Here is a 19,116-nt window from a genome sequence, read left to right as displayed (position 1 = left end):
CCAGTGCAGACAGAGAACTGACAGATGATTCGAGGCAAGAAGAACTTTAATAATTAAAAGTTGGAGAGGGGTCAGAGAAAGGAGAGACAGTATGGGCAGTGTAGCAGCAGCCTGTATCACTCAGCCTTGGACTCCCTCCAGAAACTAAGGTCTCCAACAGATAGGGATTCCCCCTAGTGTGCATCCAACACTCCTGGATTGTGCCAAGGGGCTAATATAGCTTGCACAAACCTGACCATGAAGCACACCTTCATGCAAGAGCACCTGGGCAGATTTCAGCAGTGTGTGCTGCTGACTATCCATGTCCTGATGCTTCCATGGGTACAGCAGTGTTCTTCCTGCACTGTCCTTCTCATCAAGGGAAAGATGGAGCAGATTTCAGTGCACTTCACAGATCTTTGCTGAATTTCAGCTGTAGTGGAAATATACACACATGTGGAAGGTTTAGTTTAGGAGGGTGTTTTCTTGGAGAGCTGAATTGGCATTCAAATCTGTCACCCACTCAGCCTAGATATATGTCACTTGTTTAACTGAATTTGTGCACGCAGCACTACGCACCAGCACAAAAATGGGTTTTGGGGAATAGAAATACAAGTTTTTTGGGCAACATTTATGTATTGGCTTAATTGTGAAAGATTGTAGAGTGTTTTTATTATCCTGAGAAAAATGATCTTCTGTAATGTAAGTTATACCCACTTTGGGTTTAAGGATCTATTGCACAGAGACACGTTGGCATTTGGATACTTAAGAGCAGGGAGCCCTTAGTGTTCTCCGAACTTCTCATATTTCAGATAAAACCTAAAGCTGTCTGAGGTTATTGGGTTATGATATCTACCCAGAGCAGGGACAGACTTAACATGGGCTGTGTTTGATGACCAATTTCTGATTAATTTTTATCTGAGTGGTATAAAAAACCCCACTAAAACTTTTCTGTGCTGAGAAGCTCTGGGAGTATAAAATGTCAAGTCACTAATTGGGGCTACTCCTGAAATATATGTTAAGTTTCATCCTGCTTAACAGCCAATCTACTTGTCAGGGAATTAAGCCCAGCTCCCTAAACTGCCATAATAAAAAGATGGGATAAATTTGGAGGCTTGGACCTGAGGACTTCAGAGCCAGAATGTCTTGTGGCTGCTCCCAGATTCACTTCAGTCTTTGTGTTGGGGCCCTGAATAATCAATTGTTCTTTAATTATCTGGCTCCGTATAACCAGAGCCTAGAATATCTTAAAATAATCACATCTCAGTTGGAAATTCTCTTGATTCACCATTTCCTATGAAAACCTCATTGTGCTTTGACTGCCTTGATAATTACTTGCTCATTATTAGGATAGAGCAAAAAGCCTACAAAATCTGTGGGCTCAATAGAGTCACTTGTTTTGACGTGCCTGATTGTTCTTTGGAGATTGGTAAGGAATGCAAACAGCACTTTACATCTGTGTAGTCAAACCAACAACTGTAAAATTCAATGCTAATCAAATTCTGTCACACTTTATATCAACTCACTGTGAAATGAAAAACAAAACAGAAGTGTCATGGAAACAGACTCTGCTTCTTTAATGAATGCATTTTAACCCTGTGAAGTCTGAACCCTGAGACTCTTCAGTTTCCCCTGGACTCTCCCATGTTATATCTAACAGATACAGGATGTTATATCTAGCAGAAACTCTTCCTGGCTGTAATCAGAAGGTGTCTGCAGGTAACAGGTCTTAACCCCTCTAAATTGTTGTTCATCTGGGGGTCTTCAGTTGTTTGTAACAAAACATTTGTTTTCCTCCATGTGTGTAAGGGGTCATCCCAACTGAGCTGCCCCCAAGTAAGACAGACTTGAGCTGCATTCTCAGCTAAAATTAAGTAGGTTGCCCTTCTCCATTTGGTCTGGTGTGTTTGAAATCTCAGGCAGCAGCTGATACTGGGAAGTCTTGCTTTCACTGGCAGCCTGATCGCTCCCCTCTGAGGGGGCTGTGTCCTGCTGGCTGAGTCCTCCCTGACTGTGCATACCCTGAGAGCTCTTGCTGTCTGGATAATTCCAGCAGCAAAAGACATCAGAACCAGCACAGAAGAATCTCAGTCCAGAAAACTGTAATTGTTTTAGCGAGTGAAAGATGTGCTGCATGCTACTTTGACAATGACTAAGGAGTGAACAGCATTACAGTGACTAATTATGGGTGTCATGGTTCCTCTGGACACCTCCACAGTCTGTTGGCACCATCTTCCCTTTATGAGGGTTGAATGAATGCTAAAAGCCAACATCCATCCTCCCGTATCTGCCAGACTTTAGGAGTGTTGGTGTGTGCTGGGTCAGGGATGAAAAGCAATGCACAATTTTACCATCAAGCTCTGAACCCTGTGGCTTGTGTTCCCTCACAACTGTTATGGCAACCACAACATTTACATTTGAGGAAGAGGAAAAAATCAGTAGCTTCAAAAATTTGTCATGGAAGGAACTGTAAAAAGAACAGCAGATGATGTTCTATGGTGTTGTTTCAGTCTTTTTTTGTGTTATGACATTAACTTAATTCCCTGACAGTGTAGAAGGTTCTGTTTTCCTCTCTTGGCCATATCATCCATCAGCCTTAACTACTTAACTGTCCCCCAAGAATTAGCACTCACAGCATATTAATCCATAGCAATCAATAAACACAGTGCTGAGTGAAACACAAGATGCAGCACAGTTGAGGAGTAGGTTTTCTCAGTCTCTCAGAACTCACCAACATCTTCATGGAGATGAGCTGTGTCCCAGCAGTATTTCACTCACAGGAAAGGGCAAAAAGACCCTGGCAGTAAAGAAGTCCCATGAAACTCGCTGAAGCAATCCAGGTTAACAGGATGTGCTGATCTCTGGAGAGAAACTGGAGATGCTGTGTTACAGAACCATTACAAATTTTAGTATACTTGGATTACCTCATGACCTTCATCACTGGAGCTCCAGTTTGTTCTCTGTGTAATCTATTTAGGTCTTCTTCATTATCCCAAAAATATTTCTTAGGCTCAGTCTGGTGTCAGAACCAAAGCTCTAAGTGTCTTAAAGCAGTAAGGGATGTTGGGAGCAGCTCATGTCTTTTCTCAGTTGTTTCTTAGCAGGGATAACTTTAGTGCTGGGTCAAATCCAGGCAGTAGAACCTGAGCATCCTCCTGCCCAGTGAAGCCACTGACTGAGCTGCCTATAGCTACATAGGGAGCCTGAAATTAATCATGCTCAGGATCAAAGGATGTGTATTTGAAAAATCAGTAATTAGAAGAATTTGGATAATATTCTGTAAAATGTTGCTGTCAGCATTAGGTACAGTTATCCATTGTGCTGAAACATGCAACAGAATTATCGTGTTCATGCCAGATTAAATATATTTATGCTCATCTAGTCTTGGGAGCTCAGAATTTTAGAGTGACTAGGGACTTGGAGATTGGCCATCCTCGGCTAAATTTCCACCCACTGAGAAGCTGAAGTCAAATACTCAAAGAATATCAGATTGCAGAAGCAGAAGGAAAGACAGCTTTCAAACACACTAATACAGTAGAACCAAGTATGAATAAAACATTTTATCAAAGCTAGAAAGCAGGATTGTAGGAAACTGGCTTTAGGCCATTCCTTTAATTTTAGTGAGAGTTTTGGTTTTTGCTTCCCAGTTTTATTACATTGGATTTTGTCCATTTGCAATCTAATGATTATTGGCAATGGAAACATCAGCAGCTAACATACCCCACTGAGCTGAGAAGATTCTGAAATGCTGAGACAGAAGAATATCAAAATGCCAGCATGCTGCAGTTACAAGCAGCTGTAAGAAGAGTCAGATACAATGACTTCTATTCACCTTCCAGTTCAGAATTGGCAGGTATATGATTTTGCCTTTAACACTGGTGAAAGGTGCTTGTGGAAGGCTTACTTAGCAATCTGGTTTCTTTTCCTGCTAAAGTATAAGGTAGTATTCTTTTTAAGTGTTCTTGTTTTCTCATGTGATTAAAAGCTGGAGTTCTCACTGCCCAGGATGAACAGGCACATCCTGTTTTACACATGCAATAGCAAGAACACTACATCATGGTTAGTACTTCAGATAAGAGCAGAAGTTCCACGAAGAGCAGCAGGGATATTCACAGTCAGTGGTGTTAGATGGGAGATGTAAAGAGAAGTCCTCGTTGAGCCTGGCAAAGGAAACTGATACAGGTGTATTCTGACAGCTGACATTCCTGCTAGGAATAAACATCCCCCTCGGAGGGTCAGTGGTCATTGGAGTACATTGCTTGGGGAGCCTGTTTTCAGCAGAGTTTTGAAAGCTCAGGCAATATTCTCAAGAAGTGATTAAGTACAGCAGTTCCTGTCCTGGGGCTGGGGACAGACTGCCTCACCCTCAGTGTCCCTGCAGACTCTGCTCTCAGTTGTTCAGGTGCATAGTCCCAGCCTGGATCACCCTGGCATCCCCATGGACATGCTCTGCAGATTTGCTCTGCTCCTCCTAGCTGTTTTTCACTCATATCTTGAAATACTTCTTTGTTGTTGTTGTTGTTGTTGTTTTGTTTTTTGTTCTTTTGTTGTTGTTTTGTTTAAATCATAGTTGCTAGCCTGTCCCAAACAAAGATTGCATCACCTCCTTTACAGTCCAGCATCAATCTACGCACCTGCACAAACCCCATCCTTATTCCTGTGAACAGGGTATGTAAGCCTTGTTCTTTCAATGCTCAATATTTTTGTAGTGCCTGTATTTTCACAGTATTTTAAAAGCTTATTCCTGGAAATACTCATATTCTCTTCCATGCTTTTGTGTTGGTGGTTAGACAGGTGACTTTAAAGAAGAACTATACATCTCCAAGGTGGTAATACCTCCTTGTGCACCAGCATTTTTTAAAAGTGTGGCTTGGGCACAGCGAATACCCTCTGTATTCAGTGATTTATTGGCAATTACTGTATCACTGCTAATGACCTCAAAATGTAAGTGCTTTGTCAGTAATACCAGAGAAGAACTAGTCCAAAGTGAAAAAGCCCCCAAAATTTGTTCATGGATGTAAGTATCAGCCATGTAGGTCTGCAGCTTTGCTTTGGTTTATCCTGTTTGTTTCTGTCAAGCAAAGCCACAGCACTGAGTTCTTTATTTTAGCTTCTTGTCTGGTCCTTTATATACATTTTCATAAGTGTGTTTCACATTTAAATACATTTGCTGATCTGAGCCTGCTTCTAATTTTGCATCTCCTCAGAGCTATTAAGACCTAATGGTAGATTCACTATAGGTTTCTAAATTTCTATGCTCCAGGATTAGTATTGGTATTTTAGCTTTGGAACTTGCTGTCTTCACAATTCTGTAGTGATATGAGCATGTGAAGGTTCAAACTAAATGTGAATCCTTCTGTAATTGGTTTTCTCTTTATCGCCTTTTAAGATGTTTGCTTTTGTTTGTTTTTTTTTAAATTAGGCTTACCTTTTTCTGTCCAGATACATTACTGCTGTATTAGTGGCAATATTTACTTTCAAAGACAATGTCAACAGCTAAATATAACAGCATTTTGATTGAAAAGCCAGTGTCCCCATAATGTACTATCAATTTACCAAATAATTACCAAATAATTGTCTTGGTAAGTATCAGAAATGCTGAACTTCAGCTGTTGTATATATGAAAGTTTCTATGAAATCTCAACAGAACTCTGCCTAGAGGAAATTTCCTGTGTAATGGACAAATGAATGAGAGAGCAGAAGAATAATCTCTCCTTGGGAACCTTTCTTTTGGGTAAAAAAAAAAAGAGAAGCAGTTTATGTTGCAATGTTAAGAAAAAAAAAGAACAAAACCTGCCTACTTCTCTGAAGAAACAGCCTGCTTGGACACCTCTTTCCTGTCAGTGCGCTAGTGTGTATTTTCTTCACTATATAAAATAGCTCAAGTCTTCTTAATGCTCATCCTGCAGGGACTGGAAGGGAGAGTTTTCAGGCTTTTAGGTAACAACAGCAGTGTAAAGAAAACGTGCCACTTCATCCCTATCCTAACTCCTGACATCCCTATCCACACACAGATCTTCCAGTGAAAGTTCAAGCTTGAGCTATCTTGCCTGGCAAAACCAGGTTGTTTGACACGGAAGCTACAAACACTGTAGAGATGAGTTATCTACCAATTACAACACCTTATCAGCAGCTTATCAACTGCTAATCCAATTAGTCTGCATGGCTCACTGCTGTGTGGCTCCCTTAGTCCTCCCAGGCTCGAGGTAGGCAGTAATTCACATGCACTGCGAGAGATAACACTTGCAGGAAAGACAAGCTCTAAAAAGTCTCCTAAAGGAGGATGAGTAAATCACTAACCCGTCCCAAGAGTAATTGAGATGCTCTGATCGCTGGAGCAGGCAGTCTGTAATCACGTTTTATTGACAGCTCCTAAAGATCACTCTTCCTCGGGAGCTGCCTGGAGTGAGACCAAAGCGAGCGTGTCCAGAGGGGCTCGTGCAGCACAGTGACAGCAGCTGATGTGGCACCAAATGAGCCACTGTGGGTCAGGGACAGAGCTCTCAGCCTTTTAGAGAAGGGCTCTGCTGAGGTCCATGTTCACTGCTGGAGTTCACAGCGTGGCCTCAGACAGCTCTGCACAGGCAGTGTGCAGTTTGTGTAACACACAGCCACAGCTCTCAGCTCATCTGCTGCTGGGAGCTTTGGAGGAGAAGGGCAGAGGTGAGTGACCTTGTGGTGAATGGAACACTTGTGAATACAGTTTCTTGATAAATAAATTGTTATTAAATTGGTGTTTGATTACTTTAATAAGTTCATTTTTAAAAATCACATGCTTCCTTGTATATATTTGGAAAACTATGTTTCACTTCTGGGTTTGCTATCACAGCTTTATAAACACCTGAATAGAATCCTGGAAAAACAAGAATCAGAAAGACACAGCCTGCTACCAGGTATCACCCCACAACCCACAAGGACATTCCACTGTACCACAATAAATGGGATCTCCAATACGTTTGGCTAAGATGGATAGAAATTCTTTAAATGTGTTAAAACATATAAAGTGATTTACTAGATGTGTGGTTTGTGTGTTGGTACCAATAACCATTTTGCATTCTCTTTCTTGCAGGAGGTGAAGTCACCAAGCCCAGGTTTGCTCAGTATTTCCATGGCAGCCTGGCCAGTCTGACAATCCGGCCAGGGAAAATTGAGAGTCAGAAAGTGATTTCCTGTTTGCAGGCCTGCAAGGAAGGTCTGGATATTAATTCTCTTGAGAGTCTTGGCCAAGGAATAAAGGTGAGAGATGAACTGACATCATCTTTGATAAAAATTTAGATCTGATTTATGAAGTGGAGAGCCCAAGGTAGAGTACACACAGTACAAATGTACTCCCAGAAGCAATGTAATTTCCCATAAAATCATGCAAAGAAAAAGCAGAACAGTAGAAGAGCAGTGACACTGCAAAGAAAAATGTTTCCATTATTGCAAAGCTAGATGATCAGAAAGTAATGCACTGCTGATATTTCAGAGTCTGTATGAATTGCCATGCTGTGTTTTCGTGCTTATTTTGTTACTTCTACAGAAATAGACGTGATTCCAAAGATTTATTGAATTTTGATCTCAAGTAGTTTTAAAGCAGGGGAATACATAAGTCCTAATGCAATAGCATTCTAAAATTCAGTGTGTTCAAAGAGGAAGACTTTATGGTACATGAAAACTGAACAATAAAAACCCCTAAAGTCAAGAAATCAAATGTTTAGATTTGAATAGAAGTCATTATCCATCTTCATTATACATATGACTACTGGTAATGTAGAACTTTTTCTAAGACTGGAGAACAACTGACAGGTAAATTCTGACCAGTTGACCTGGCCAGATTGCTTTGCATTCATTCAGACAAATTCCATTCTTTGGATACTCATGTAGGATCTTGGCTATTCCAATGCTGAGCTGCACTGTCAGTTTTCCTCTCCTGACACCATCGTTAGGTGACAGTGCTCTGGTGCTTAGCCTAAGTGCACTGTGAAGCTGTTTCCTGGCACACAAATGCAACTGCCAAAGGAGCTGAGCTTCCAACCCAAACCAGGAATTTCCTTTGGCTGCTGACAGTGTGTCCTGTGAAAGTGCACAGTGTGGTGATTTTCAGGGGGGAGGAGGATGCTGCTGTAACACTTCTCTGGAGCATTCAGTGGGAATGCCACATAGGACATTTTATTAGCTAAATCTTTCCATTGTACAGACTGCCCTAAGATACACTCAAATGTCTGTCCAGGTGATGATAGGTTGCAGTGGTATAGTTTAATTGATACATAGTCTGAAAACAAGGGTGAAAATGAAAATGGAAAGTGCAAAGGTAAGGAGGAATTTTGCTAGCTCTAACTTTTACATATGAGGAAAGACCCCAAAGAATTTTCCTTTTATCATCCTACCAATGACATCATTAAGAATTTCACATTGCTGCTTCTCACAGCAACATCACACAGGGGTAGGTAAAAGCTGTTTCTGAAGGGCAATGCATACAAGGAGCAGGTAGGGATTTCTGGAACCCACATGTGTATGGCTAATAATAAGTTCTTTGCTGGGATTTGCCATGAATTAAAGCACTGTGCACTTGGTCTGTGGTGCTTAAAAGCAGTAATTCTTCCCCTATTGTTACACTCTGAAGCCTGACAATATTTGAGCCACCCTAGTGTCATGGGCTAGGGAAAATCCTTATTCTGCCACCCACTGCTGCTCCAGCATGTGTGACTGCCTGCCTTACAGTACTGGCAGTGCAGAGGGAGAAAGGAAGACAAAGGATTGTTTTCTGCCTTTTCATGCTTTTGCAAACCTTCAAAACATCTTCATTTTCTGAAATACAGATGAGGCATAGTGGGTTTTTTAAAGTTACTGATGTTGCTTTTACTGCCTCAGCAAGCCAAGTAAGTGCAACAGCAGGAGGCAAAAATGAAAGGAGCAGCCAGAGACAGATTGTGGAAGGGTTTCTTCAGGGGCTGGCAGGAAGCAGCTCAGCTGAAAGCAGAACAGTTGCCTGACCTTGAACAGGAAAATGAGAGAGAAAGGTGTTGTGGTGTCAAGAATATACACAGCTGCTCCCAGACAGGCCTGTGTGACAGGTGACAGGATGGGTTCTGTGGGGCTGTTCTCGTGCTGTCTGCAGGGTCAGTGTTGGCAAACCGATGCTGGAAGGTGTTTCTGGGCACTTTGGGATCATGGAGATTCACCCTCCAACCACCTAAGAAACAGCAGCAGTTTGTGACAGGATAGTGTTGGACGTTTTTGGGCTGCAGCCTAATTTCAGGTATCTGTAACAGCTCTCTGAGATGCTGTCTAAACTGTTGCTATTTTTAGCTTTTTTTAATGAGAAAGACAAAAATGGCTCAGACTGGGGCTTTCTCCAGTCCCCTTGGCAGCATTCCAGCTGTTTTGGCAGCTGAGCTATTAACTGGCTAGCTAGCTAGAGTCTCCTTTTGCTAATTTCATTCTCTACTACTGCTAGCTTAAAGAGAGGAAAAACAAGTGTGTGCAGGCTGGGGCTCGTGTTAGTCCTCCTCTTTGTTAAAAAACACCCTTCAGGGTGCTGTGACCTCCCTGCACGAACTTTAAACCCAGTCCTCCATGTTCTGTTTGCCAGAGAACCCTGTGCTTCATCCTGTCCTTCCCAGGCTGTTTGATGTTTTGCTTTTTAACCTTTCTGCCTGTAAGGAAGTGTAGGCAGCCATGGTCTGCATTTAACAGAACATCTTCACATCAATACCCTGCTTTGGGGACGAACTACCCAGGAGAGAAGGGTGCATTTGTGTTCTGTGCTGACAACAGCAGGGCACAACATCAAGGGGGCTAAGCTGGTTTTCTCTGCAATGCAGATGGCTTACTGAACCAATTAACAGACAAAACATTGAATTAGGATTAATTACAATGAAGACAAAAATCAGTCATTGATTATGTCACCATGGTGGCAAAGTTTCTTGATCATCAAGACTGATCTGTGTTCGGTGCAGGAGCAGAGAAGGCTTGGGGCTGAGAGCAGGCAGTGACTCTGCAGGCTTTGCTGGCCCAAGGGAGCAGCTCTGTGCAAGGAGCAGCTCCATCTTCAATCACAGCACCCTTATTGATCATCAGGCACAATGGAGAGTCCCATTCAGTGTGCCTGATGGTAATGAAGATGTAGGAGGCAAATGTTATAATTGTTTTGTTTGTTCATGTTGAAATATATCTCAGAAAGGTAGCCCAGGATAAAACCACACAGAAGGAGCCAAAATATGCTTCTGCTAGGCTGGCTCAAGGCAATGCTTTTATGTGGGGAATGTGTTTAACCTAAAAAGAGTACATGGGAATAATCTGGTGGTACGTTAAGGTTTTGAAGTCTACAGAGTTAAAAAATAAATTGTATTGGAAATTGCTGCAGAAATAGTATCAGCAAGGGTGATAAGACTGGGCAAAATACAGCAAATCTGGATTAATTTACTACAAAATTAATTATAACAGTAGTTATTTACGTGACTGATACAAGTATATGTTTCAGGGAACAACATGTGGATTCAGCCAGTGATAGCTACCAAGATTTTTTTTCTTAAATCCTTTAATTTTAAACTCATGTCTGTGCAACAGTCCTTAAAAATATATTATTTTGTACTCTGTACCTGGGTGCCTTAAATAGTAATTATTTGCATTTCTCCTAGTATCACTTCAACCCTTCCCAGTCAGTCCTTGTCATGGAAGGAGATGACATTGAGAATATAAATCAAGCTCTCCAAAAGGTCTCATACATCAATTCCAGACAGTTTCCTACTGCAGGCGTACGACGTCTCAAAGTCTCATCTAAAGTCCAGTAAGTTATACTTCAGCTGAATTGAACAGATTAGGAACATTTTTAATGAATTACTTTTTTCTTTAGCCACATAAAAAGAATCATTTTGGCTGAATTAAATTGATAGATCATACTGCTTTGTTATTGAACCTAAAGGATTAATTTAATATACTTTTATGCCAATGTACATGGTTGTTTTCTTTTGATATTATCTTCTTAAGAAACTTTGCTTGTTAATGTGATGTACTTGCATTCTCTTTATAGTTTGGATGCAGTCTGGACTGAACAGTGCTTGCATTTATTGCAATCCTATTTACTTTTAATTTTAAACATTTATAGTTTCTTCTGAGATAGCCAGAGCCATGAGTTTTTAAAGCAGGCCTGTTCCATCTAGCAGAGGACATATCTGCAAAAACATTATTTGTAGGTGTGCTTGAAATAGCCTGTGTGTGTGTGTCCCCTCGTGTGTGTGTGGTGTCACTGAGGCACTGGTGGAGGGTGTTCAGCAGGCTCTGTCCTGCCCTGTCCGTGCAGCACAGTCACAGAGGCTGCACAGGGGTGTTTGCACAGCCCCAGCCCCTCCTGGGCTCCCCTGCACAGCTCTGCACAGAGCAGGGAGAGGGCTTTGCAGGGAAAACAAGCAGCAGGTCTGGTGGCTGTCACCTGCCGTGGGCACAGCTCTCCCCAGGTGCCAGGGGCACTGCGGTGCTGGGCTGCCCTGCTGTTGGAGCAGCTCCCGAGGCAGTATCACTGGATGCAGTCCAGCTTGCACACTCCCAGCTCCTGTGCCAAGATGAAATGAGGTAGAGTTTGTCAGGAGATTCACTTCCAAAGCACAGTGCTGATTCAGATGAAAATGGAAGTCCAAGTACCTTTTTTCTCCTGCAGAATCTGGAGGGTGCCAGAAAGAGTTCATGATGGGACCACTTTAAATGGATAATTAGGCCCTTTTAATTTCATTAGCTATCACTTTTGAATGCTAAGTTTACTAAAGTTGGTTGTTATCATCTAATTAACTTTTTTAACCATTCAGCACTTTGATAAATGTCAATTAACCATTAAAATATTCTTCTGATAGTGACCTTAGGAAAGACTGAGCTTGTGCCTCAGTGTGAGTAGCTGGGAAGGTGGGCAGGGATGGAGGGATGGAGCTGTTCCTCTCCCTGCTGCCCTGTGAACCTGGTGGTACAGGAATATTGTCCTTATGTGTGGCAGTGACCAAGGATGAATTAGCCTGATCTGAGAGCCACCAGGTGGGTTTGGGGCAGTGCCAGTGCCACACACCTCTGATCTGCAATGTGCTACATGCAGTTAATGAATAATGTGTTTTTTCAGATGTTTTGGTGAAGATGTCTGCATTAGTATCCCAGATATAGATGCCTATGTAATGGTGTTTCAGGCCAATGAGCCCAAGATTACAATAACTGGGATGGGCCACTTTGCTCGACCAGCTGCACAGTTTGAAAGTGAAAGAGGTGTTATTTTGCTCCCTGACATCAGGATTGTCAGCACAGTCACTAAAATGGAGCATCCATTGGACTTAAGGGAACATGACAGAGGTTTGTGCCTTTCTTTTAAATATTATTACTCATTTTGTTACATATCTCCTCATATTTTTCAAAGGTTGGTGCGAACAAGTAACACAAAGTCACTTCACCCACATTAATTTAGCCACAGTAATGCTATACTGAAGAAATTCAATTCAACACATTGAAAAATGTGTTAAATAGCAGCAGATCAGAATATGCTTCAAAAAAAGCAGATTTTCCATTTAGTGTCTCAGTATACTTCAAAATAATTCCTTTCCACTCATCTTTTCATATTCTGTTGGGTAGGTAGGATATTTTCATTAGAATGTCTCTACTTGTTACAGAATTTTGTTAATTGCGCTGATAAAGTGAAAAGCAGTAATTGACCAATAGTTGAAGCTTCAGTCTGGTCTTATGTTTCCAGCTCTGATACTGGCTTGTGATAATTGAGTGATAATTGAGAAAGTAATCTTGCACCTCAGTTTCCCACCTACAAATTGCAAATATAATAATTTTAAAAGATTTCTTTTCAATTATGACAGTATATTCTAATCCTGAGCACTGTATTCAACACTAAGTGAATGTACAAAAGGATAAAGTTTAAAATCATTGTCTGTAAAGGAACCTTCCTTTTGGATCTTTGTGTACAAGGCTAATGAAATGTCTATTAATTTGAGGAATCATTCTGAACACTGTTTGTTGGACTAGAATAAGCAGCAACTAAATGAACATTTCTGAAGAAGAGAAAATGGGTAATGATATGCAAGTTAAAGGGCATGGATTCCCAGAAGCCTACAAATTTGAGTTGATCTTCATTTCTGGGTATGTTACAGCTGTAGCTAGAGTTCAGGCACCCAAATTCACTGCAGCAGGAGTTGGGAATCTAGGGCATCAGGATTTCCTGGCTGTGCCTGCCTTCCCAATACACCTTCCACAGTTAAATTCACAAAATGGGCAGGAAGCTCCAGGTTTGCAGTGTCTGTGGCTGTGGTGCCCTCAGGGAGCTGGTTAAGCAGTTCTGCCACACACTCTGTCCTAGTTGATCAGAGAATTTAAATATTAATTTGAGATGCTACTCTTTTCTAGTGACAGAATTATTTTTTTGCTTGTACATATTGAAGGACAGTCAGTTTCTAACTTAATCTCTTTAAGTCACACAGCACAGGATCTTGCCATTTGCTCTTGGATAGGTGGCCAGGTCTTTGTAATGCAAATTGTTTATGGGGCATAGAGTAACTGAGAGAATCATCCAAGCATAAATGTGTTTGATGTGTATTTTTCCAGTTTGGTTTTCCTTGAGAACCCTGGTATTGATACAGTGTTGAAACCCAGATTTTTTTACATTAATTTATTTCCAAGATCAAATTTCAGTTTTCAACTTCAGTAAGATGTGTTTTACTACAGAGGAATATATTTTCTGTCTATCTCACTGGGTGTTTGTAGGCCTTCCTCATCAAGGCACCTGAACAGACAGGGCACTTCTCTTGATTTGCTTCAAGTTTGCTGGATTTAATCTCAGCAAAAACAGTTCAGCCATCTTGGCAAAAATTGAAAGCCCTGATGCAAAGCACATAAAATGAGCTGTTCTGTGATCATTTATCTTCGTTTCCTTCTCTTTTTTCATGGTACATGCTATGGATTCACAGCCAATAAGCAAGTGGTGGTAGAGGAAATGCTGCACAACTTGGATTTCTGTGATATTTTGGTCATTGGTGCAGAACTAGACCCTGAACAAGAGTGTTTAGAACTGGATCATAGGGAGCTTCAGGGAAAACATCTAGATGCCACAAACTCCACTGCAGGATATTCAATCTATGGTAAGTTAATGAAATTTCTTTTCCCTTATTTTGCCACATCAGTTATATATTGGAATAAAAGCTCTAATATGTATGAAATTAGACAGAAATCTGTGATTTAGTAGCCATAAAAATATCCCAAGGGTGACTGTATCCTAAAAAACCCAGTTGCTTCTTGATCTCTGGGTGTGCTGTGTTTGCCCTTTGGGATCTCAGCATCCCTCCTGCTACCCCCCAAGTAAGGAAAACAGCATTACTGCTTTCTTTAAAGTGGGACTCCTGTGGTCCATCACTGTGGGAATGAGGGGATTCCTCAGTAAATTATATATATTATTCCTGTGTAATGCTGGCACACTGGCCATCTTTTTCTGATCACTAAGCAGTTTATTCTGTACCTTTGTTGTTGTATTTATCCCTCTCCATTAGGGACTTACATTCAATTCCACCAACTATTCTCCCACAATTGAGTATCAGGCAGCATTCAATGCACTGTCACTTCCAGCCCATTGTGCCGAGTCCCTTGTTTTGTGAGCAGTTGCTTTGTCCTGTGCTGCCCAGAGCAGTGTTCCATGGCTGTCCCTGAGGCTGTCCCTGCCCTCCCCCCTGCAGGTGTGGACAGCATGTTCAGCTACGAGCAGGTGCTGCGCCAGCTCCGCTACCGCAACTGGGGCACCGCGGCCACCTCGGACAGGAAGTTCAGGGTCAAGTGCTCTGAGCTCAACGGGCGCTACACCAGCAACGAGTTCAACCTGGAGGTGAGCAGTGATTGACTTGTGTTTTCTGACCCAGCACCAGGTAACTAGAGGAAATTGCAGGACCTACTTAGCAATAGGGTCAAAACTTAGTAATTGCTTATAAAAACAATTAATAATTGTTAATAAAATTAACAATTATTTAATAATGTTATGAATAAATTACACCTAAAAGCTGTTTAGTATAGAGAGAAGAAAACATCACGACTTACCAAACAGGTAAATCAAAACAATCCTGTTCTGTGCCACTTCACAGTCAATAGCCAGAAAGCTAGAAAGCATTTTTCATGCTAGAAATTAGAAATATATTAAGCTATGTATTTTTCACTGGCATAAAAAAAAAGAGTTCATTTGGCCTTTAGCATCTCTGTAATAATGTTCCTGTCTGCTGATGAACATCACAGTCCAATGTAATATATGGAGCCAGCAGGTATGGAGTATAAAACACCTTTTAGTATCTGATCTCTTATTTTCTCTTGTCCCAGGTTAATATTCTACACAGTTCCAACTCCAACTTCATGGACCATGTAAATCACATGATAGTCCAACCCCAGTTTCTCCAATCTGTTCAGCACCCTGAGGGGACTGTAAGTGCAGTTCACAACTCAGGTATGTGACACCTTCACAGAGACTGCTCCCAGTGATTCAGGTGTGTCAGTGTTTCCCTTGTGGCTCAGCCTGGTCAACAGACAAAAGCCCTGAGGTCCATTGTTTCAGCTTCTGTAACCTCACAGAGACCTTTGCACAGGTGTGAAAGAAGGTAACATCAAATACTGTTCTGTCCAAAGAGGTACTTTGTAATTAAAACGTGGTATCCTTTTTTTAAAGTTTTATTACTCAGACCCCAAAAGGAAAATGTCTTGTTTCTAGTAAAGAATAGTATGAAGGATAATATTTAGGTTCATATTGTCTTTGTACACCTGTATTCCTATACCATATTAATTTCTATCCACTCCTTTCTAAACTAGAGGAAGAAATTGTATTGTGGGTGGGCACTTGTCACCACTGTCTGTCATCCCAGGCAATGGCAGGTGTCTGTCCTGAGCCTGAGTCCAAACGAAGGGGTGCTGTGGGTTACAAACTGACCAGGTGTTTAGTGGGGTTTAGGTGACTTGTCCCACAAATCTAAGCCCATTCCCTTTCCCACCCTGTGTGCCAGTTGTTCCCAGCGTGGCCACGATGGTGATCATCATCTGTGTGAGCATCCTGGTGTTTGTCATCACGCTGGGTGTGTATCGCATCCGCACAGCGCACCAGCACGGCTCCGCCGAGCACGAGGGCGGCAAGGACAGCGAGATGGACTGGGATGACTCTGCCCTCACCATCACCGTCAACCCCATGGAGGTACTGACCTGAGGACAGCACTGTCCTGCACTGCCACGAGGCACTGCATGGGCTGCCAGCAGGCTTTGAGCCTCTTTCAGGGTGCAGTTGTTCAGTTGTGTGTTGGCACACTCAGGACTCATCTCACTTCTCAGCTCTGCACACCTTGATAAGATGTAATCCAGAACTTCAGATTTTTTGCCATGTGTAATTATTAAAGATGGTAAAGAATTCTTGGGTACAGCATCACTTCCCCTCCATCCATGTCTGTTTGTAGGTACCCAAGATGATGTAGATTCTTTGGTTTTAACCTTTTAATGTAAGCACCTATACACTAAAAGGAGAGGAAATCATCAGCAGTTTAAACCAGCTGATGTTGAAGGTTAAAATTTTGGCAGCATGACTAACAAAGGCGATTGCTTATTGACATTCCATTCTTCTTAGAGTAGGTTTCGACTGTTTGCTACCAGTGCGTATGAGATTTGGTGCCTAATAATCACATAATGATGGAAAGCAGATTTCCCCAGCATGTTAGCATTTCTAAAAGTAGACTAAGTGCTCCTTTGTGGCAGCCACTGGCTGGCACCTTTCTGCTACTGTCACTCTTTCATTTCTTTAAATGTGTTGTAGAAATATGAAAAGCCACACCAGGCAGAAGAGGAGAGTGAGGAAGAAGACATAGACGATGAAGAGGAAGACACAACCAGTGCTGAATCAGATGAAAGTGAAGAGGAGGAAGAAGAGGACGAGGAGGAGGAAGTGATTGTCCAAAAGGGAGACAAACAGAATGCCACCAGGCAAGAGCAGTTGGAGTGGGATGACTCCACACTCCCCTACTAACAAACACCCTTCCAGCCACAGCTCTTTTGTAACAACCAATACAATGTTTTTTCAGAGTCTATGAATTCATTGACAGGATTTGAACTTCTGCTTGCCTGTAACTGTTTTGCCTGAAATGATCTTGTTGTAGTAATTGATAATGGTAGAACTGACCCTTTCCTTACAAAGCCTGGGGAAAATGTGGTACAAACCTACTGGCACACCCAGTAATAAAGTAATGCAGAACTCGATCTGTTAGCAAGCGTAGTTCTCCATTTCCTGTTTCTACCCTGCAGATGTGTGACAAAAGTCCTGTCACTTGATCCATAGAGGTTTTTTGCCTTTGCTACTTTTTTGACACGGGAGAGATTTCAGCTTGTTATGAAGAATTACTTCTGTGGGTCCAAATAGTTGCCATCCAACTTCACATTCTTACAGGTGTAAAAAACATAATCCACCTCCCAGCTGGGGCAGGGCTGCAGTGCTGCAGGGGACAGAGACTGAATCCCATCTGTCCTCTCATCCTGCCTTTTGGATGTTAACTGTCTGCTACAATGGAATATCTAGGGCTTGACAGGGGATGCATGTGTGCCTATGTAGAAGTGGATAGTGTATTATTTCAGGCATGTTGTCAGACCCTCAAGAGAGGGATTTTTAGCCAACCTACCAATAGAAATTTAAATGAGTTTAAAAAACCAGCAACAACAAGGGGCTGCTGAAGGTTACAAAAAAAAAAAAAATCCCAGCTCGTTCTGTGTCCACAGATTGAGTAATATGATCTTATGCAAACTGTAAATTCTAATGGGATTGATTCACTGAAAATCTGTAGAGCTGCTCATTAGTTATGGATTGAGCAATTTGCAGCAAATCGATGCTTTAAACCGTCTGTCTCATGGAATCATTAGCCTGCTGCAGCATCCTACTGAACTAGTGGAAAATAAGTGACCCCATTATTCCAGAGCTATGTATGGCTGGGATTTAAACAATTATTTTAGATGAGGAAAATGTTCCCTTTTGCTTAGTGAATGCCAGCTGGAATTCCTGTCTGACTGTAGTCTATAAAAACATTATGCCCTATTTCTTCTGTACCCCTGCCTGCCTGTAGTGCACAAGAGAAAGGAACAACACTGTGAGCTCTCTTCTGTGCTCATGATTCTCCCTTATTTCTTCTTCCTGAAGCCATTAATATTGAGAAAAGGTTTTGTAAAGTAGACAAAGAAAAATAAAACCTAGGTGGAACCAAAATAGTTGAAAACAAAAACTAAACTCTTAAGAGGTTGAGAGAGTATTTTAGTTTGTTATGGTAACACAGCATATTTTTCTTAAACACTGTTTAAAAAGGAAAAAAAAAAAAAAGAAAAAAAGCAGAGCTATGTATACAATGTGTTAAGTCTGTGTGGTGTGGTTTTGTCCCCTTTCCTTAAGTCCCTTTGCATCTCCAACTGCTCTGCTCCCCCAGTGCTGCAGCTCTTGCTAGGATAGCTGCTCTAATAGGAACAAAATGGCATGGAAGTGAATGCTGCTTCGTGGCTTGTCTGGGTTTTCTCCTGAGCACTTGGTTTTCTTTGCAGTCTCATCTTTGACCTTTGCTTTTGTAATTTGCTGTTTCAAATGAGCTGCTTCCTCTTCTCCACTCTCCCAGTCAGTGTTGCCACACCAGGACTTTCCTGAGCACCCTGTGGTGGTTGATGTTGCCAAGGGTACTTGGAGCAATCTTGGGGGATCCACCTCCCTCAGGAACAGGTTATTAACAGCTCCTGAATGTCTTGGGATGTAGGGAATGTATAGTGTGTTTGGGGGTTCTTTTAATTCCAGTCTCTGCATTTGATAGCTGAAGGGAAATACTGACAGCACCTAGGCCCTGTAGTTTAATAACTAGAAAGTAAACGAAAAATAATCTGGATTCGTTTTAAAATTAGAGCCATTCATACTTTTTTTGTTGTGCCAGCAATCGTGTTGTCACAGGATTGTTAAGACTGGCAGTACAGGAGGTTTTTTTTGCTATCAAACTTTAATTTTATTCTGTCACATGTATTAAACTTAGAAGACTATTTCCAGAATCAAGCCCACATAAGTAAATTTTATCTGCAGGAATAACAACTGTAAAAATATCCACAATTTCTGTTTAATACAAAATTAGTATTAATATTTCTGAATATCTTGAATTA

General features: G+C 41.5%; 1 protein-coding gene across 4 annotated transcripts in view; it reads left to right on the top strand.

The window, feature by feature from the left end:
- CLSTN2 (calsyntenin 2) overlaps positions 1 to 17,199 on the top strand; it is a 298,945-nt gene extending 281,746 nt beyond the window's left edge. For all 4 annotated transcript variants that reach the window (XM_085069686.1, XM_085069683.1, XM_085069684.1 and 1 more), the window contains 8 exons: positions 7,049 to 7,215; positions 10,602 to 10,750; positions 12,065 to 12,288; positions 13,905 to 14,075; positions 14,664 to 14,809; positions 15,292 to 15,415; positions 15,966 to 16,150; positions 16,760 to 17,199. In XM_085069686.1, coding sequence (XP_084925812.1) covers positions 7,049 to 7,215; positions 10,602 to 10,750; positions 12,065 to 12,288; positions 13,905 to 14,075; positions 14,664 to 14,809; positions 15,292 to 15,415; positions 15,966 to 16,150; positions 16,760 to 16,969 — 1,376 coding nt within the window. In that variant the 3' untranslated portion in view covers positions 16,970 to 17,199. The remainder of the gene's footprint in view (positions 1 to 7,048; positions 7,216 to 10,601; positions 10,751 to 12,064; positions 12,289 to 13,904; positions 14,076 to 14,663; positions 14,810 to 15,291; positions 15,416 to 15,965; positions 16,151 to 16,759) is intronic.
- The last annotated feature ends 1,917 nt before the right edge of the window (positions 17,200 to 19,116 follow it).

The sequence above is a fragment of the Lichenostomus cassidix genome, chromosome 9, assembly GCF_008360975.1.
Source record: "Lichenostomus cassidix isolate B80296 chromosome 9, HeHo_3.0, whole genome shotgun sequence".
Classification (NCBI taxonomy): Eukaryota; Metazoa; Chordata; class Aves; order Passeriformes; family Meliphagidae; genus Lichenostomus; species Lichenostomus cassidix.
The sequence above is the reverse complement of the archived record's forward strand: the minus strand, read 5'-3'. Positions and strand labels throughout refer to the sequence as shown.